Source organism: Athene noctua, chromosome 6 (genome assembly GCF_965140245.1).
Source record: "Athene noctua chromosome 6, bAthNoc1.hap1.1, whole genome shotgun sequence".
In the NCBI taxonomy this organism is placed as follows: domain Eukaryota; kingdom Metazoa; phylum Chordata; class Aves; order Strigiformes; family Strigidae; genus Athene; species Athene noctua.
In genome coordinates, this window is record NC_134042.1 from 11,778,512 (window position 1) to 11,790,857 (window position 12,346).

The following is a 12,346-nucleotide window of genomic DNA, read 5'->3' on the forward strand; positions in this document are numbered from 1 at the left end:
TCTTTTTGTGACTCTGGGGTTTTTGATTTAGTCTCTCTCTATAACCCAGAGCAGGACCGCAGGCCAGGGCCCCATGGCAGCTTGTGTCAGTGCCAGCGGACGTGTGTCTGTCCCACCCGCGGGCCGGAGCCTCTGGCTGGAGGCATGCTCTGAACTACGTCTCCCAGCAGCCCGTGCTTGCCCAGTAAAGGAAACAGTCACGGTGGTTCCTCCCGGACTTTGGGCTGAGATTTTAAGCTGGGGAAGAGGCGGGCTGCTGGCGGTCCTGTCGCACTTAGCCCGTGTCTCACCCCAAAAAGGGCAGGTCGTGTCCCCGCCGGCAGAGCCGGGATGGCGGTGCAGGTGGCGGTTCTGCCTTCGCCCCGCTGTCTGTTCGACGACCCCGTGCAGATCCGTGTGGCCGGTCTCCTGCCGCGGCAGGCGGTCACCCTCCGAGCCAGCCTGCTGGACGAGAGCGGGGAGCTTTTCCAAGCCCACGCTCGGTACAGAGCGGGGAGCAGCGGGGAGCTGGACCTGAGCCGCTGCCCGGCGCTGGGCGGCAGCTATTCGGGCGTGGAGCCGATGGGGCTGCTCTGGTCTCTGCAGTCTAAGGCGCCCTATAAGCGGCTGGCAAAGAGGAACGTCCTGACCCCTTTCTCTGTGGACTTTGAAGTGTACGAGGGCCATGGGGACATGAGCCGCTTGCTGGGAAAATGCACCAATGAACGATGGTTTTTAGGAGAGGGAGTGAAGAGGATTTCAGTCAGAGAAGGTCGTCTGAAAGCAACCCTCTTCCTCCCTCCTGGTGAGTTTTAATTCCCTTCTGGCTTGCCAGGTGTGACTTACACCACGTGTTGTGCCCCCTGGCCCCTGAATGCACTCGGCAAGCCAGTCCAGAGCCTCAGGCTCAGCTCATGGTTCCCTCGGCCTGTGCTTGGCCCAGCTACTTGGGTCCCCACACCAGAGCAGGGAGGAGCAGGCTTTGCCCGGGCGGGTCAAGTGGCAAGGCCGGGGGGTGCGGGAGGGCAGCAGCGGTAGGTAACACGAGGTGTCTCGTAGCTGAAGGGGGCCAGGACCTCTCCTGCAGTGAGAGCTCTGGGGAAAACTGTGTTTATTTCTTAGCTCTGTCTGACAGGACAACGAGGCCCCTGGTCTTTGGCGGAGCTGTGAGGCGTGACGGCTCTGTTCGTGGAGTGCGGAGTGAGGAGGCGCGGTGGGACCGCTGGATGTGGGCTGCAGCCAGCTTAGGCAGTTCCAGCAGGTGCCACACGTCTTCCTACAGGCTCTGGACTTTCTCTGTGTCTCTCGTTGGCTAAGGAAAGTCCCTACCTGGTTAAGCAGCTCAACTGCACAGTGTACTTAGGAAGATGACAGACAAATGAGAAGAGCAAGGTCTTTAATTAAACAGGTGTCATATTCCTCAGCCCTGCACAGAGACAGTGCTGAGACCGGATCCTGTGTAAAGCTGCTCTGAGCCCTGAACTGTTCATGTTCCTTGAGCAGTACTTAAAATCTTGCTCTGTAATGAATAAAAAGTCCCTTGCAGGTGCTGTTCTGAGGAGAGCCGAGAAGCCCAGGGGTAGTTACACAGATCATACTGAAGCCTGAATTGGCATAGGTCAGTGCTGGCCTTTGTGGGTGCATTTCACAACCCAGCTTCCTGGAAAACCTGCTAGCACCTGCTAGCACAGTTCCTAAAGAAGCACAGCTCATGCAGAGATGTTGTTTGTTCATCAATCCCCAACGGCCTGAGAACATCTAGGCCAATGTCAGTTGAAATTCATGGTGGGAGAAGGATGCCTGACATGTAAACTTCCTATAATGGTTTCCTAAGACAGAGAGGAAATATCCAAATTGGTGTCCTTACAGTGACTGTGTGTGTGCCTGAGAATGACAGCCTCTGTGGAAAGCTTCAGAGGATGATTTTCTTCTGATATCTACTTGTCCTGATGTGTGCTGAAGGGGCACTACTGAAAGGACAACTGTAGAAACTTTTCTTCTTGAGTATATATATACATATATATTTCATTGCAGGACCTGGTCCCTTTCCTGGACTTATCGATTTGTATGGATCTGGAGGAGGTCTTATTGAATACAGAGCAAGTCTCCTGGCTAGCAGAGGCTTCGTGACTCTGGCTCTTGCTTACATGGCCTTTGAAGATCTCCCTACTATGCCAGAGATTCTTGAACTGGGCTATTTTGAGGAAGCTGTGAACTTTTTGCGGAAGCAGCAGCAGGTAAGAGACAAATGATGGTGCTCTTTCTGTTGGAAACTATTTTCCTGTTTTCTAATTGGAATTCTATATGTCACTGAATGCAACTAAGTTTCTGAGATGTTAGACAGCATTGTCTGAAAGACAACATGATCTGAGAGATGGAAGAGCATGTGCCTCAACTTGAATTTTGCAAGTAGTTGGATAGCTGGTTTTGTACAGTATCTTACAACAGTCCATAGACTGTTTTGCAAACCAGTACTTGTGTAAGATTAAATCAAAGCAGTTCCTGGACTAGAAGCACAAAACTGCTTAAGCAAGAAATATAATTTTTTTTTTCCCTACTTTTGCATCTTGCAAGATTTTAGAAGGGAAAAAATCCAATGACTTTTTAAATTTTTGAGATGTTACGGGCTTTTGATTCTGAGTAAGTTTCACAAAACGGTAATAAAACACTAACAGAATCCCTTACAGTTGTAGGACTGGAGAGTGTGCCATGTCTTAAGAAGCTGGGACTGTATTTGCACAAGTGTGTGGGATGGGAAAGACACTTTATAGCAATATATCATCATACTTAAACCAAAAGAGACCAAAAGAAGTCAAGCAGCATTTAAACTTTGAATGGAATGCTACTTAATGTGGTATTCATTTCACAAAGTTTTTTTTTTTCTAGCACGTGGACATGTAGCCAGTGTGAGAGCAGAATTCAGCCTTGCTAGTTTGTCTTGCTCCTCATAGAACTCTGAAACTTCCAGAGTATCTTACAAGACTCATTACAAAATTAATTTGGTGTGAAGAGCCTTCACTATAGGTTAGTTGATTTAAACAGTTATTGAGCTTACTCAGCCTCAGGTGTAATGAACCTTATGTATCCTGAGACAAAACAGAAGATAACCGGTCAGCTGTAGGGGAGTATCAAAAACCAATGGCTTCAAAGAAAATCAATGCAAGTAAACCCATGAAAAAGTGGGTTTCCAAAGGGAACCTGAGGAGAGAATATTGTGGGGGTTTGAAGACTGGAACAGTAAAAGATACAATACTGAGAGCAAGTGTCTAACCAGGATGTGGAGGGAGCAAAGAGGCTTTGTCTACAGAGGTCACCGGGAAGAAAAAGTGTTACAGGAGGAGAAGTGTTGAGGAGCTATAGAATTCAAAGTCACTCTTGTGGAGGCTCAGCAAAGGTATAGATAAGGGAGTGATATAACCTGAACAGAGAGAGGGAAGGGCTAAAAAATGGGTAGTCTTAGTTGGATGAGCAGTGAGGAAGCAGAACTGGAGACGTTATGTTAGCCCAGGAAATGAGGAGTTGTTGGTAATGGTTGTTTTCATAACTGTGTTTCAGGTGAGAGACACTGGGATTGGCGTTTTGGGCTTGTCTAAAGGAGCTGATCTAGCCCTTTCCATGGCCACGTTTCTACCTGGCATCAAGGCAGCAGTCAGCATATCTGGAAGTAGTTTTAATTCTTTCATTCCCCTGCAGGGGGATGGCTTCACTCTTCCTGCCCACCCATATGATTTGGGGAGGATGAAGACCAGTGAAGAGTCTGGCCTAATAGATTTTTCAGATGTCCTGGATGATCACAGGGACCCAGCAACTTGGGGTTGTCGCATTCCCGTGGAGAGGTCCTTGGCCAAGTTCCTCTTCCTCTCGGGACTGGATGACAAGAACTGGAAAAGTGACCTCTATTGCCAGGATGCTGTTCAGCGCCTTCAGCAGCACGGGCAGGAAGTGGAGTTTTGTTCCTATCCTGGAGCAGGGCACCTCTTGGAGCCACCATACTTGCCTTTGTGCCAGGCTTCGATCCACAGGGCGATTGGGGCGTTTGTACTTTGGGGAGGGCAATGGAGGGAGCATGCCAAAGCCCAAGAAGATGCATGGCACAGGATACAGGCCTTTTTCTGGCAACACTTGGTGGACTCGGACATCCCTAAGAGCAAACTGTAGTGGAAGCTGTCAAAAATGCTGACCAGGGTTGGTATTTCAGCTCTCAGTGAGTCTTGGAAACTCACTGAAAGTTTCCTGGTCTGCCTTCCTCTAAAGTCCACTGTTGCATAGTGGTTTATTTTAATTCCCCAAATAATTTTCCATTTTAAAATTTAATTTTAGTTGTCTTCTGGCCCCAGCTGCCCTGTACTTTGGCACCATCTGATCTACCTGTGTGCTGCAGTCATCTGAGAAAAGCCCAGCATCCCATCGTGCAGATTGCATTTGTACTGACCTGTCTTTGCCCTTAATTTCCAAACATCTCCTTTGGTAACAGGGAATACTCTCATAGGTGGAGTTTTCCACTGAATTGTTTAGTCTTGCATCTTTAACTAACCTACATGTAAACAGCAGTTTCTTGAGACAGCACACCAGTACATTCATCTTTCCTCTTGCTGTATAATTTTCTCAGTAAAAATGTTGCGACAGTTCTGATCTCGACTGAGTAAAGAGGCACTCTTCTGATTTACTCTGAAGTGCAGTGATAACATTTTTTTTTTTTCTGGTACCTCAAAAGACAGAAATTAATCTTACCCAGGTTACACTGGCTGTATCTCCTCCAGATAAGTTACATATCAGGGTAAAGTTTCCCCTGCACTATTCAATAAATACAATGTGTATGTGTGTATGCACAGTTTACTTGAAATTATCTGAATGAAGCCTTTGACTGTCTCTATGCCTATAAATACATAGGCAGCAGTCCTGGTGTAGTCACAAGACGCTGCTTCGCTTCGCCTTGCTGAAGAGTTTATATACAGGAGTCCTCACCCACTGTCAGTAAGAGGAGTTGTGGAGTTTGTCGTAGGGGTCTGCACAGTGCTCAAGATGGGGGTGATATAGATGTGCTAAGTAGCTGTTTTGGAATGTAGGAAGTCAGTTTATCCCCATTTTGGGGAGGAAGAATAAAGCCGCTGCTGGTGGCGGATTCCCCAGAGCCCTGTGGAGTGGGATGTCCCTGCGCTCTTGCTGCTGTAACAGACAGCTGTGGGCTTGGGGACAGCAAGGAAGTGCCACTCTTCAGAGAGGACTGAGCTTGCCTTTTGGGGAGAATGTGCATTTTCTTGCCCTTTTGCTTTTACAGGTCCAAACCTGCCAAGGACGACCTTGATCTACTATCTGTGGGACAGTGGCATGCAGCAGCTTGCTGGCATTTTCTAGATAGCAACTGAGCAAAGTTTGCTTCCTGGAGCAGTCAAGGCTTCTGTTCTGACCACAGAAGCCGGCAGGAGCTGGCAGGGGTTCTCTGTCTTTGCTGAGGCAGCAAAACCTTGCCCTTGTTTCCAATTCCTGCTGAGACATGAGCCCTGCAGGACCTGGACCCTGCTGGAGGCAGAACCATGCCCTTGGTTTTCTTGCTTCAGGGATCAGTGGCTACTGAAAATGAGCGTGTTGGTCCTCAGGGCTGTAGACTCTTATGCAATACTTCCAATGCAGAGTGTGCCCCTTCAGTTAATTCTGATTTTCCCGCCCCAGCCCTTCCTCAGAATGGTAGGTAGGTACCACTTAGCTCAAGGTGTGAGCAGTTAGAGTGGGGAGATCTCACTCCTGCTCACCTGTACTGGTCATCCATCAAGTCTTCTGCTACTACCTCTTCATTTTTGTTTTTCCCCTGTGTGTCTATGACCTGTAGTGACTGTGGTTCTTCCAGATGTTTAGTGAGTGGGTAGGACCTGGCAGAAGAGCAACGTGTAGCAACAAGGGAAATCAAACACATTTAAACAGTTCAATCTGAATAAGGGATATTTTATTTTCTCTCATTTTATTGAAGCAGTCAAAAAAACCCTGGATTGTCCATCAACATTTGCTTCAGACCCAGGGCACAAGGCTGTGGTATGAGTAATTTTGTTCTTTTTTTACTGAACACAGTGAGACTTATGCAGTACACTTTGTTCTCCAGCCTGTGGGATAACTCAGATCTGTTTTAATCCCTTCTGAGAGGAAGACAAACTTTCTCAGCCTTCAGTGAGCAGTTTACAGATCTATACTTTGAACTACAAAATTGTGAGATTCTGAGAAAATACATTTTCTTTATTTATAGGAAACTACCATTAAAAGAAAAATCCTTCCCATCAGTGAATCAGCAATGTGGTCAGTGATGCTTTCATACAGTCTGTTGTCACATTCAGCGATCAGGTTCAAGGAAAACACGTTGAAACTAGAGGAGGAAGGGAGCTGACTGGTGACTCCATCAATGACAATAGCACATAGGACCTCTTTGGTTTTTTGCTCTTTAATGAAAACTTCACTACCCACTTAAAAGCCCTTTACCTATCACGTCAATGGCAGCTGGCAAGAAAGACTGAAAAAGCTGATTTAACTGAGCAGCTCTGTGCCACATACAAACAGGAAAATATGCCAGCCAACCCAGTCGCACTGGGAATTCTTTTTAAATCAGCTGGCCTTTTAAAATTAAACTCAAGTTTGAAACATCTTCAGGAAATAAAAACTGGAAACTGAAGGGAAACTAATATCAAATAACTGAAAATGGCCTAACTTCAGTAAAATGCTTATGCTTGTTCTTGAGCATGTTCTTTGGTGTTTTGCTGAAGACTACTTAACTACTCTTCTGCTGAAGAGATGATTTAGACAAACGGGGCTAAGATCACAAGTTTCAAGAAATCACTAAGATTTCAAGTTAGTGGCAAAAATTCTACTAATTGCAGCCTGTAGAGTCAGGGTGCTTTATATAATTTATATAATTTCTCCAGGCTTACAAAGTACAGACAACATTACTCAAGAACAATGTGAAAGTTATTATTTAATTAAAGATAATGACCTTTAGCTGCAAAAGAGAGCCTACGCCAAGTACAAGTGATAAAACTAATAAAAATTGGATGGGGAAAGCTATTCTTGTAATCCACTTGTAATTGAAAAGTGCTTCAGATAAAATAGAGCATCAAAGGACTAGCTTGAACCGAAAGATCTTGGCTTGATGCTTACATCAATCATCCCTTTGTTTAGCACTTTGCACTACATATCTATAATGAGAATGAGGAAGGCTTGTGACAAGTCTCATAAGAAACTGAGAAGAAATCTCCTCACATGTAAGCTGCTATGAGCAATTTTATTAAAAGGGAACAGTACGTGTTGCAGGGCTCTTTCGGTGCAGGATGATCTCCATAGCTAATTTGGAATCAGGCAACAGTAGAGATTGCTGATTTGCCAATGCATTCTTAAAATTATCCTTCTTTCTCTGGTTCAACTTGGGCTCACTCTACATAGAAAGGAGACTACCCCAAAAAGAAGAGAGCTGGTGTGAAAAAGTATGTCCTTAAGTTAAACATCTCTAAACTCTACTTTAGCCTTACTGCCCAGATCCCATGGATCTAAAATAATCTGGGTGAATGCAATCTGAATCTTATGAAGCATATAGCTGCTTATTTTAAATTAAGTGTCCCTGCAGCAGGCCACAGGCTGTTTGCACGCTGTGAGACCTTGGGACACAGCTTGTCCTTTTCATTGTGGGCTTTCTGTGTTACTATGCAGATATTTTCTTTACATAGCTCCGCTCTGCTGTCTTATCTACTCAGTAACCCTTCATAAAAAGCTCCAGGGACTCCTGACAGTGTGGAAACATTTGGGCACTGCATGAAGCAATGTCCTCTGTACTTGTCAAGGCTTCTTCAAAAACTTTACGGGGTTTTTCCCCAATACTTTGCCATATGTGTTGTTAGGCTGTGTATAGCTCAGGAAGAAAGAAGTTCTTGCTGTTCTTTACTGGAGAGGTAAATGTACCAGGTCCATTCAGGTATTTGAACACAAGCTAAAGCTGATCCTGAAGCATTTTGGTACAAGTACAGTGTAACTTGGAGGAAACTACAGAATGAAAGTAGTCAAAATGCCTTTATTAGAAATAAGTGAACCACAGGTATAGAAGAGGTGAAGCATCTTTGAGAAAGTAGCTATGCTTCGAGCATTATGCCTCTGCAGAGGTCATGGGTATTTGAGGCTTCAGTGGAATTTTTCTAGGGACTGTGCTGAACAAGGAGATTTCAGTGCAAATGTGCTCCTGTAACACTAGTAGCTTCTTACCCAGGAGAAGCAGTGTCTCTGGATGGTTTCTGCAAGCAAGGTTGTTACACGGCCACCAGACAGAAAGAATGAAGTGAAAGATGAGAATATATGTTGTGTGGTGTAATTTAGACATGACCTTTCTCCATTCCCTGTTTCTGTTTCCTGTGTGTATTTGGAAATCTAAAGATGATCAGGGACATTTTTCTTTAAAAAAAAATTCAAAACTTGCAGAGTTCTCTAATACATTATCATAGAATCATAAAATGGTTTGGGTTGGAAGAGATCTTAGAGATCATCTAGTTCCAGCCCCCTGCCACAGGCAGGGACACCTTCCACTAGCCCAGGTTGCCCAAAGCCCCGTCCAACCTGGCCTTGAACACTGCCAGGGAGGGGGCAGCCACAGCTGCTCTGGGCAACCTGTGCCAGTGTCTCACCACCCTCACAGGAAGAATTTCTTCCTTAGATCTAATCTAAAGCTGCCCTCTTTCAGCTTAAAACCACTACCCTTTGTCCTATCCCTACACCCCCTGATCAGGAGTCCCTCCCCACCTTTCCTGTAGCCCCTTTCAGCACTGGGAGGCTGCTGTAAGGTCTCCCCGGAGCCTTCTCTTCTCCAGGCTGAACCCCCCCAACTCTCTCAGCCTGTCCTCACAGGGGAGGTGCTCCAGCCCCCTGAGCATCTTCGTGGCCTCCTCTGGACCTGCTCAAGCAGATCCGTGTCTTTGTGATGTTGGTGCCCTCAGAGCTGGACACAGCACTGCAGGGGGGGGTCTCACAAGAGCAGGGTAGAGGGGGAGAGCCACCTCCCTTGACCTGCTGGCCACACTGCTCTTGACAACATTACCAGATCATTTGTTATTAAGCTATGGGATAAGACCAACAATTGAGAAAACAAAAATAGGAAAAAAATTTTGCTATATTTGTATTTTGCTAAGAAATTTATAATTCTAACATTTCAGAAAAAATTACTATCCTGCACTTCTTAATGCTCCATACATCTCATTCAGAAATGGAATATGAGCCAAATGTAGTATTAAGTGCAGAGAAAGTGACACTTTGTTTGAAGTTTGGCTAGAAGGAAAATTAATGTTTCCGATGAACTAATGCTCCTTGCAGCATTTACTGCAAAATATCACTGCCATTTGTCATTGTCCATGACAAAACCCAGAAATGCTAAAAGTCACTGGTTTTCAGTCTTAAAAAATTGTCCGTGCAAAAATTACATTAAACCTAAAAATGCCTAGGCCCTGACTCTAGATAACAGCTAGAAAAAATAATTAAATGAGTTACATTCTACTAATTTAGGCTTGTATCTTTTCAGTGACCTAAGCCACTAAACATTAACATCTTGCATTTAGAGTGTAAATTTATGTCTGCCTTAGTCACTTCAGTGAAAGGTGTAGTTTTAACTTTTCTAAGAGTACCTTGCTGCCCAAAGGGACGGTCATGCCTTTTTCCTGCTTGCTGATTTATCTGAGAGGTAAACCTGTGGGAAAAAAAAAAAAACAACCCAAAAGATTAAAATATTCAGCTGGATCAGAGAAGGAAGTAGCAGGAACATGCATGGGGTTATCAGGAGAAGCAGGGGTGAGGGATACTGTGCCTGTCAGGGTCAGCGTGGCCTCATGCCAAACCAAGATAACTGAGCAACTCTAGCAGAGTTTTGATTATATTGGAATAACTAGTCTAGCTGATTCTAAATTATGATCTGTTTCTGTATACAGTGAAGTGAATGCTTGATGTCCTACTGTGTGCTGCCCCTGTTTACAGTGGATCTGGTTCTGAAAGAGTTTTCTTTCTAAGGTTTTCAGTAGTGGAGAGAAAACTGTGAAATAGGAGTATCAGATAGGAGACAAGCTGGATAGATGGTTCAAAGGAGATGTCCTGCACAGGAACAGAGCATGTGCATATCTTTGCCTTCAGCTAGAAGAGAAAGTTCAAATGCACCAACATCATTTTCATATGCTATGAATTCAGTAAGACAGTTTTGAATCAATAAGACTGTGCCATCTGCAGGAGTCTGTCCCTGAATAGTGTCAGTGTGTGTGTGATGTTTTCAAACATCAAGCACTAACTCAAAATGGGTTAGTTTTTCTAGCCTAGGCTTTGGCTGCACAGTGCTTTGGCTCCAGCCATCCTCTCATCTTTGGATCATTTTGGATCAGAGATACTTGTCTTCTTGATGCAGGAAGACTGCTTTGATACCTGACATCACTGCTGTCGTTAGTGGAAGGAGAAGAGGTCAGTGGTCTGTACTTTTCAGTAGAAATATCACGTCCAGTTGCTGGAACAGCCCAGCACTTACTGCTTTCCTATCAGCCTGCACCCCACTCCCCGTAAAGCTGAGATCTCCTAGACTCCATTTACATCAGCAATGTGCAGGGGCAACTCTTCTCTTGCATGCGTCCTAGAAATCTTGTTCTCTCTATGGCCACCTGTGCCCTCACCTGAAGGTCTGCTTTCTCTTTTTTCTCTAACTTTTGTACAGTCTTGCTCCTGTCCCACTGGCCATGACCCAGGCCATTCCAATTCCGGGTCAATCTGCTGGTGGAGGGGGAGCACTCTCAGCAATATGCAAGGCCAAAGCCAGAAGGCCATATGATAACACTGGCAGTGAGGAACCGTGGTGCTTTGACTGGTAAGGGAGCTGGTAGGTCAGAGAACAGCAAGACTGAGTACAGAGCCAAGTACTGGCTAAACAGACCAACTGTTGTGACTGAGGAGGAATAAAAGATTGCACACTAGCAGAGCGCAGGTATATTGCTACAGCACAAAACCCAACCCTTGCTTTGAAGTGATGAGAGATTTTTAACAGCTGCATGAAACCCTGTCATAGGGCAGTTTTACTTGGCTTGTACAGGGACAGTGCAAAAAGGTGATGCTTGAGAAAAGTGGATATGAGGCTGATTTCTGACTGATGCTTCATTTTGTGTACCAGCTTATTTCTGCCCTTCTCATCAGACTAGATATTACAGTCCAGGGCTCCCTATAAATGACTCCCATTGCCTCATACAAAAAATGGAAGGAGAAAGGGCAAGAGAGTATCCTGCAGAAGAATCTGTGCATTTGATTTGTCAGGAGCATGTCAGGGACATCCCCAGAGAAAAAGGGAAGTAGTTGTTTCAAACATGCTTATGTTTTATTTGGGATGGGGGTTTTGCTTTTTAAATCCAAACTCACCATGAAAGCCATTTTGTTAAAATGTGACCATAAAAAATTTGATTATGATTGCCACTATAATATTCCTGTCACAGCTCCTGTAAGACTTATTGTCCTCCTCAATGTCAGTTACTTCAGAGGTTTGTTCATAGTTCTTGTGATCAGTGAAAGGCTGATGCCTTCAGCATCACTGATTTATTGTGTCTTACACTCTTGAAAATGATTTCCAATATTTATCATCAACATTTCATCATCATCCTTCAGTTCTGTGGAGCAAAATACTGTGCAGCTCAAACATGGTGACTTTTTAGAAGTGATCTATTACAAGCCCTGTTGCCTGCTACTGTCTCACAAGTGGTTTTTTTACTACTTTCTACTTTATGATTGGAAAATATGTAGGGATATTTCACTCTAGTCCAGTACATGCAGTGGAATTTCAGTATGTGCAATACACAAAATCAAAATCATAGCCCAGCCAAGCAAAATCAAAAATCAGCTAAAATGGAGGTATAAATTGCACATTTCTAAGAAAAAGAAAGAAAAGAAGTGCATTCAAGGAGTAAAAATTCTCAAATTTCCCCCCTTCATAAAAGGAACTATGAGAGTGTGTGTGTGGGGGGGGTGGTATGTGTGTATATAAACGTGTGTTGGAAAGGAGGGGAGGAATGGAGAGTGGAGAGAAAAAGAAAAACAGAAGATTAAAAAAATCCGTTTTATAGATACTTGCATGGTTTTTGTCGAATGCAGGATCCCCAGCAGAAATCTCCTCCTGTCAGATGATGCATATGGAAGTGAAAGCAAGATGGCTCAGGTCCCAACCAGACGGTCGGTTTCACTGCGCGGTGCCAGAGGTGAGTGTCCGGTAACCACTGCCTGCTCCTGGACTAGTAGAGTAAGCATGGTTACAAGATGCCAATTGCTCAGCCACAAGGTGAATCCGTTTTTCTCTGTAAGACAATGAATGACAGTATCACCAGCTACCACAGGACACAATATC

General features: G+C 44.8%; 1 protein-coding gene across 1 annotated transcript; it reads left to right on the forward strand.

Moving 5' to 3' along the window:
- The first annotated feature begins 243 nt into the window (after window positions 1-243).
- LOC141961771 (acyl-coenzyme A thioesterase 1-like) lies at window positions 244-4,727 on the forward strand. Its single transcript, XM_074909087.1, has 3 exons — window positions 244-784; window positions 2,014-2,216; window positions 3,535-4,727. Exons 1-3 carry the CDS (start codon window positions 331-333, stop codon window positions 4,135-4,137), a joined length of 1,260 nt encoding a protein of 419 aa, XP_074765188.1. The 5' UTR covers window positions 244-330; the 3' UTR covers window positions 4,138-4,727.
- Window positions 4,728-12,346: the final 7,619 nt, after the last annotated feature.

Coding starts and splice junctions, on each gene's coding strand:
- LOC141961771 (XM_074909087.1), top strand. CDS start 331: ATGGCGGTGCAGGTGGCGGTTCTGCCTTCGCCCCGCTGTCTGTTCGAC. Junction 785..2,013: donor AACCCTCTTCCTCCCTCCTG/GTGAGTTTTAAT, acceptor ATTTCATTGCAG/GACCTGGTCCCTTTCCTGGA. Junction 2,217..3,534: donor TTTTGCGGAAGCAGCAGCAG/GTAAGAGACAAA, acceptor ACTGTGTTTCAG/GTGAGAGACACTGGGATTGG.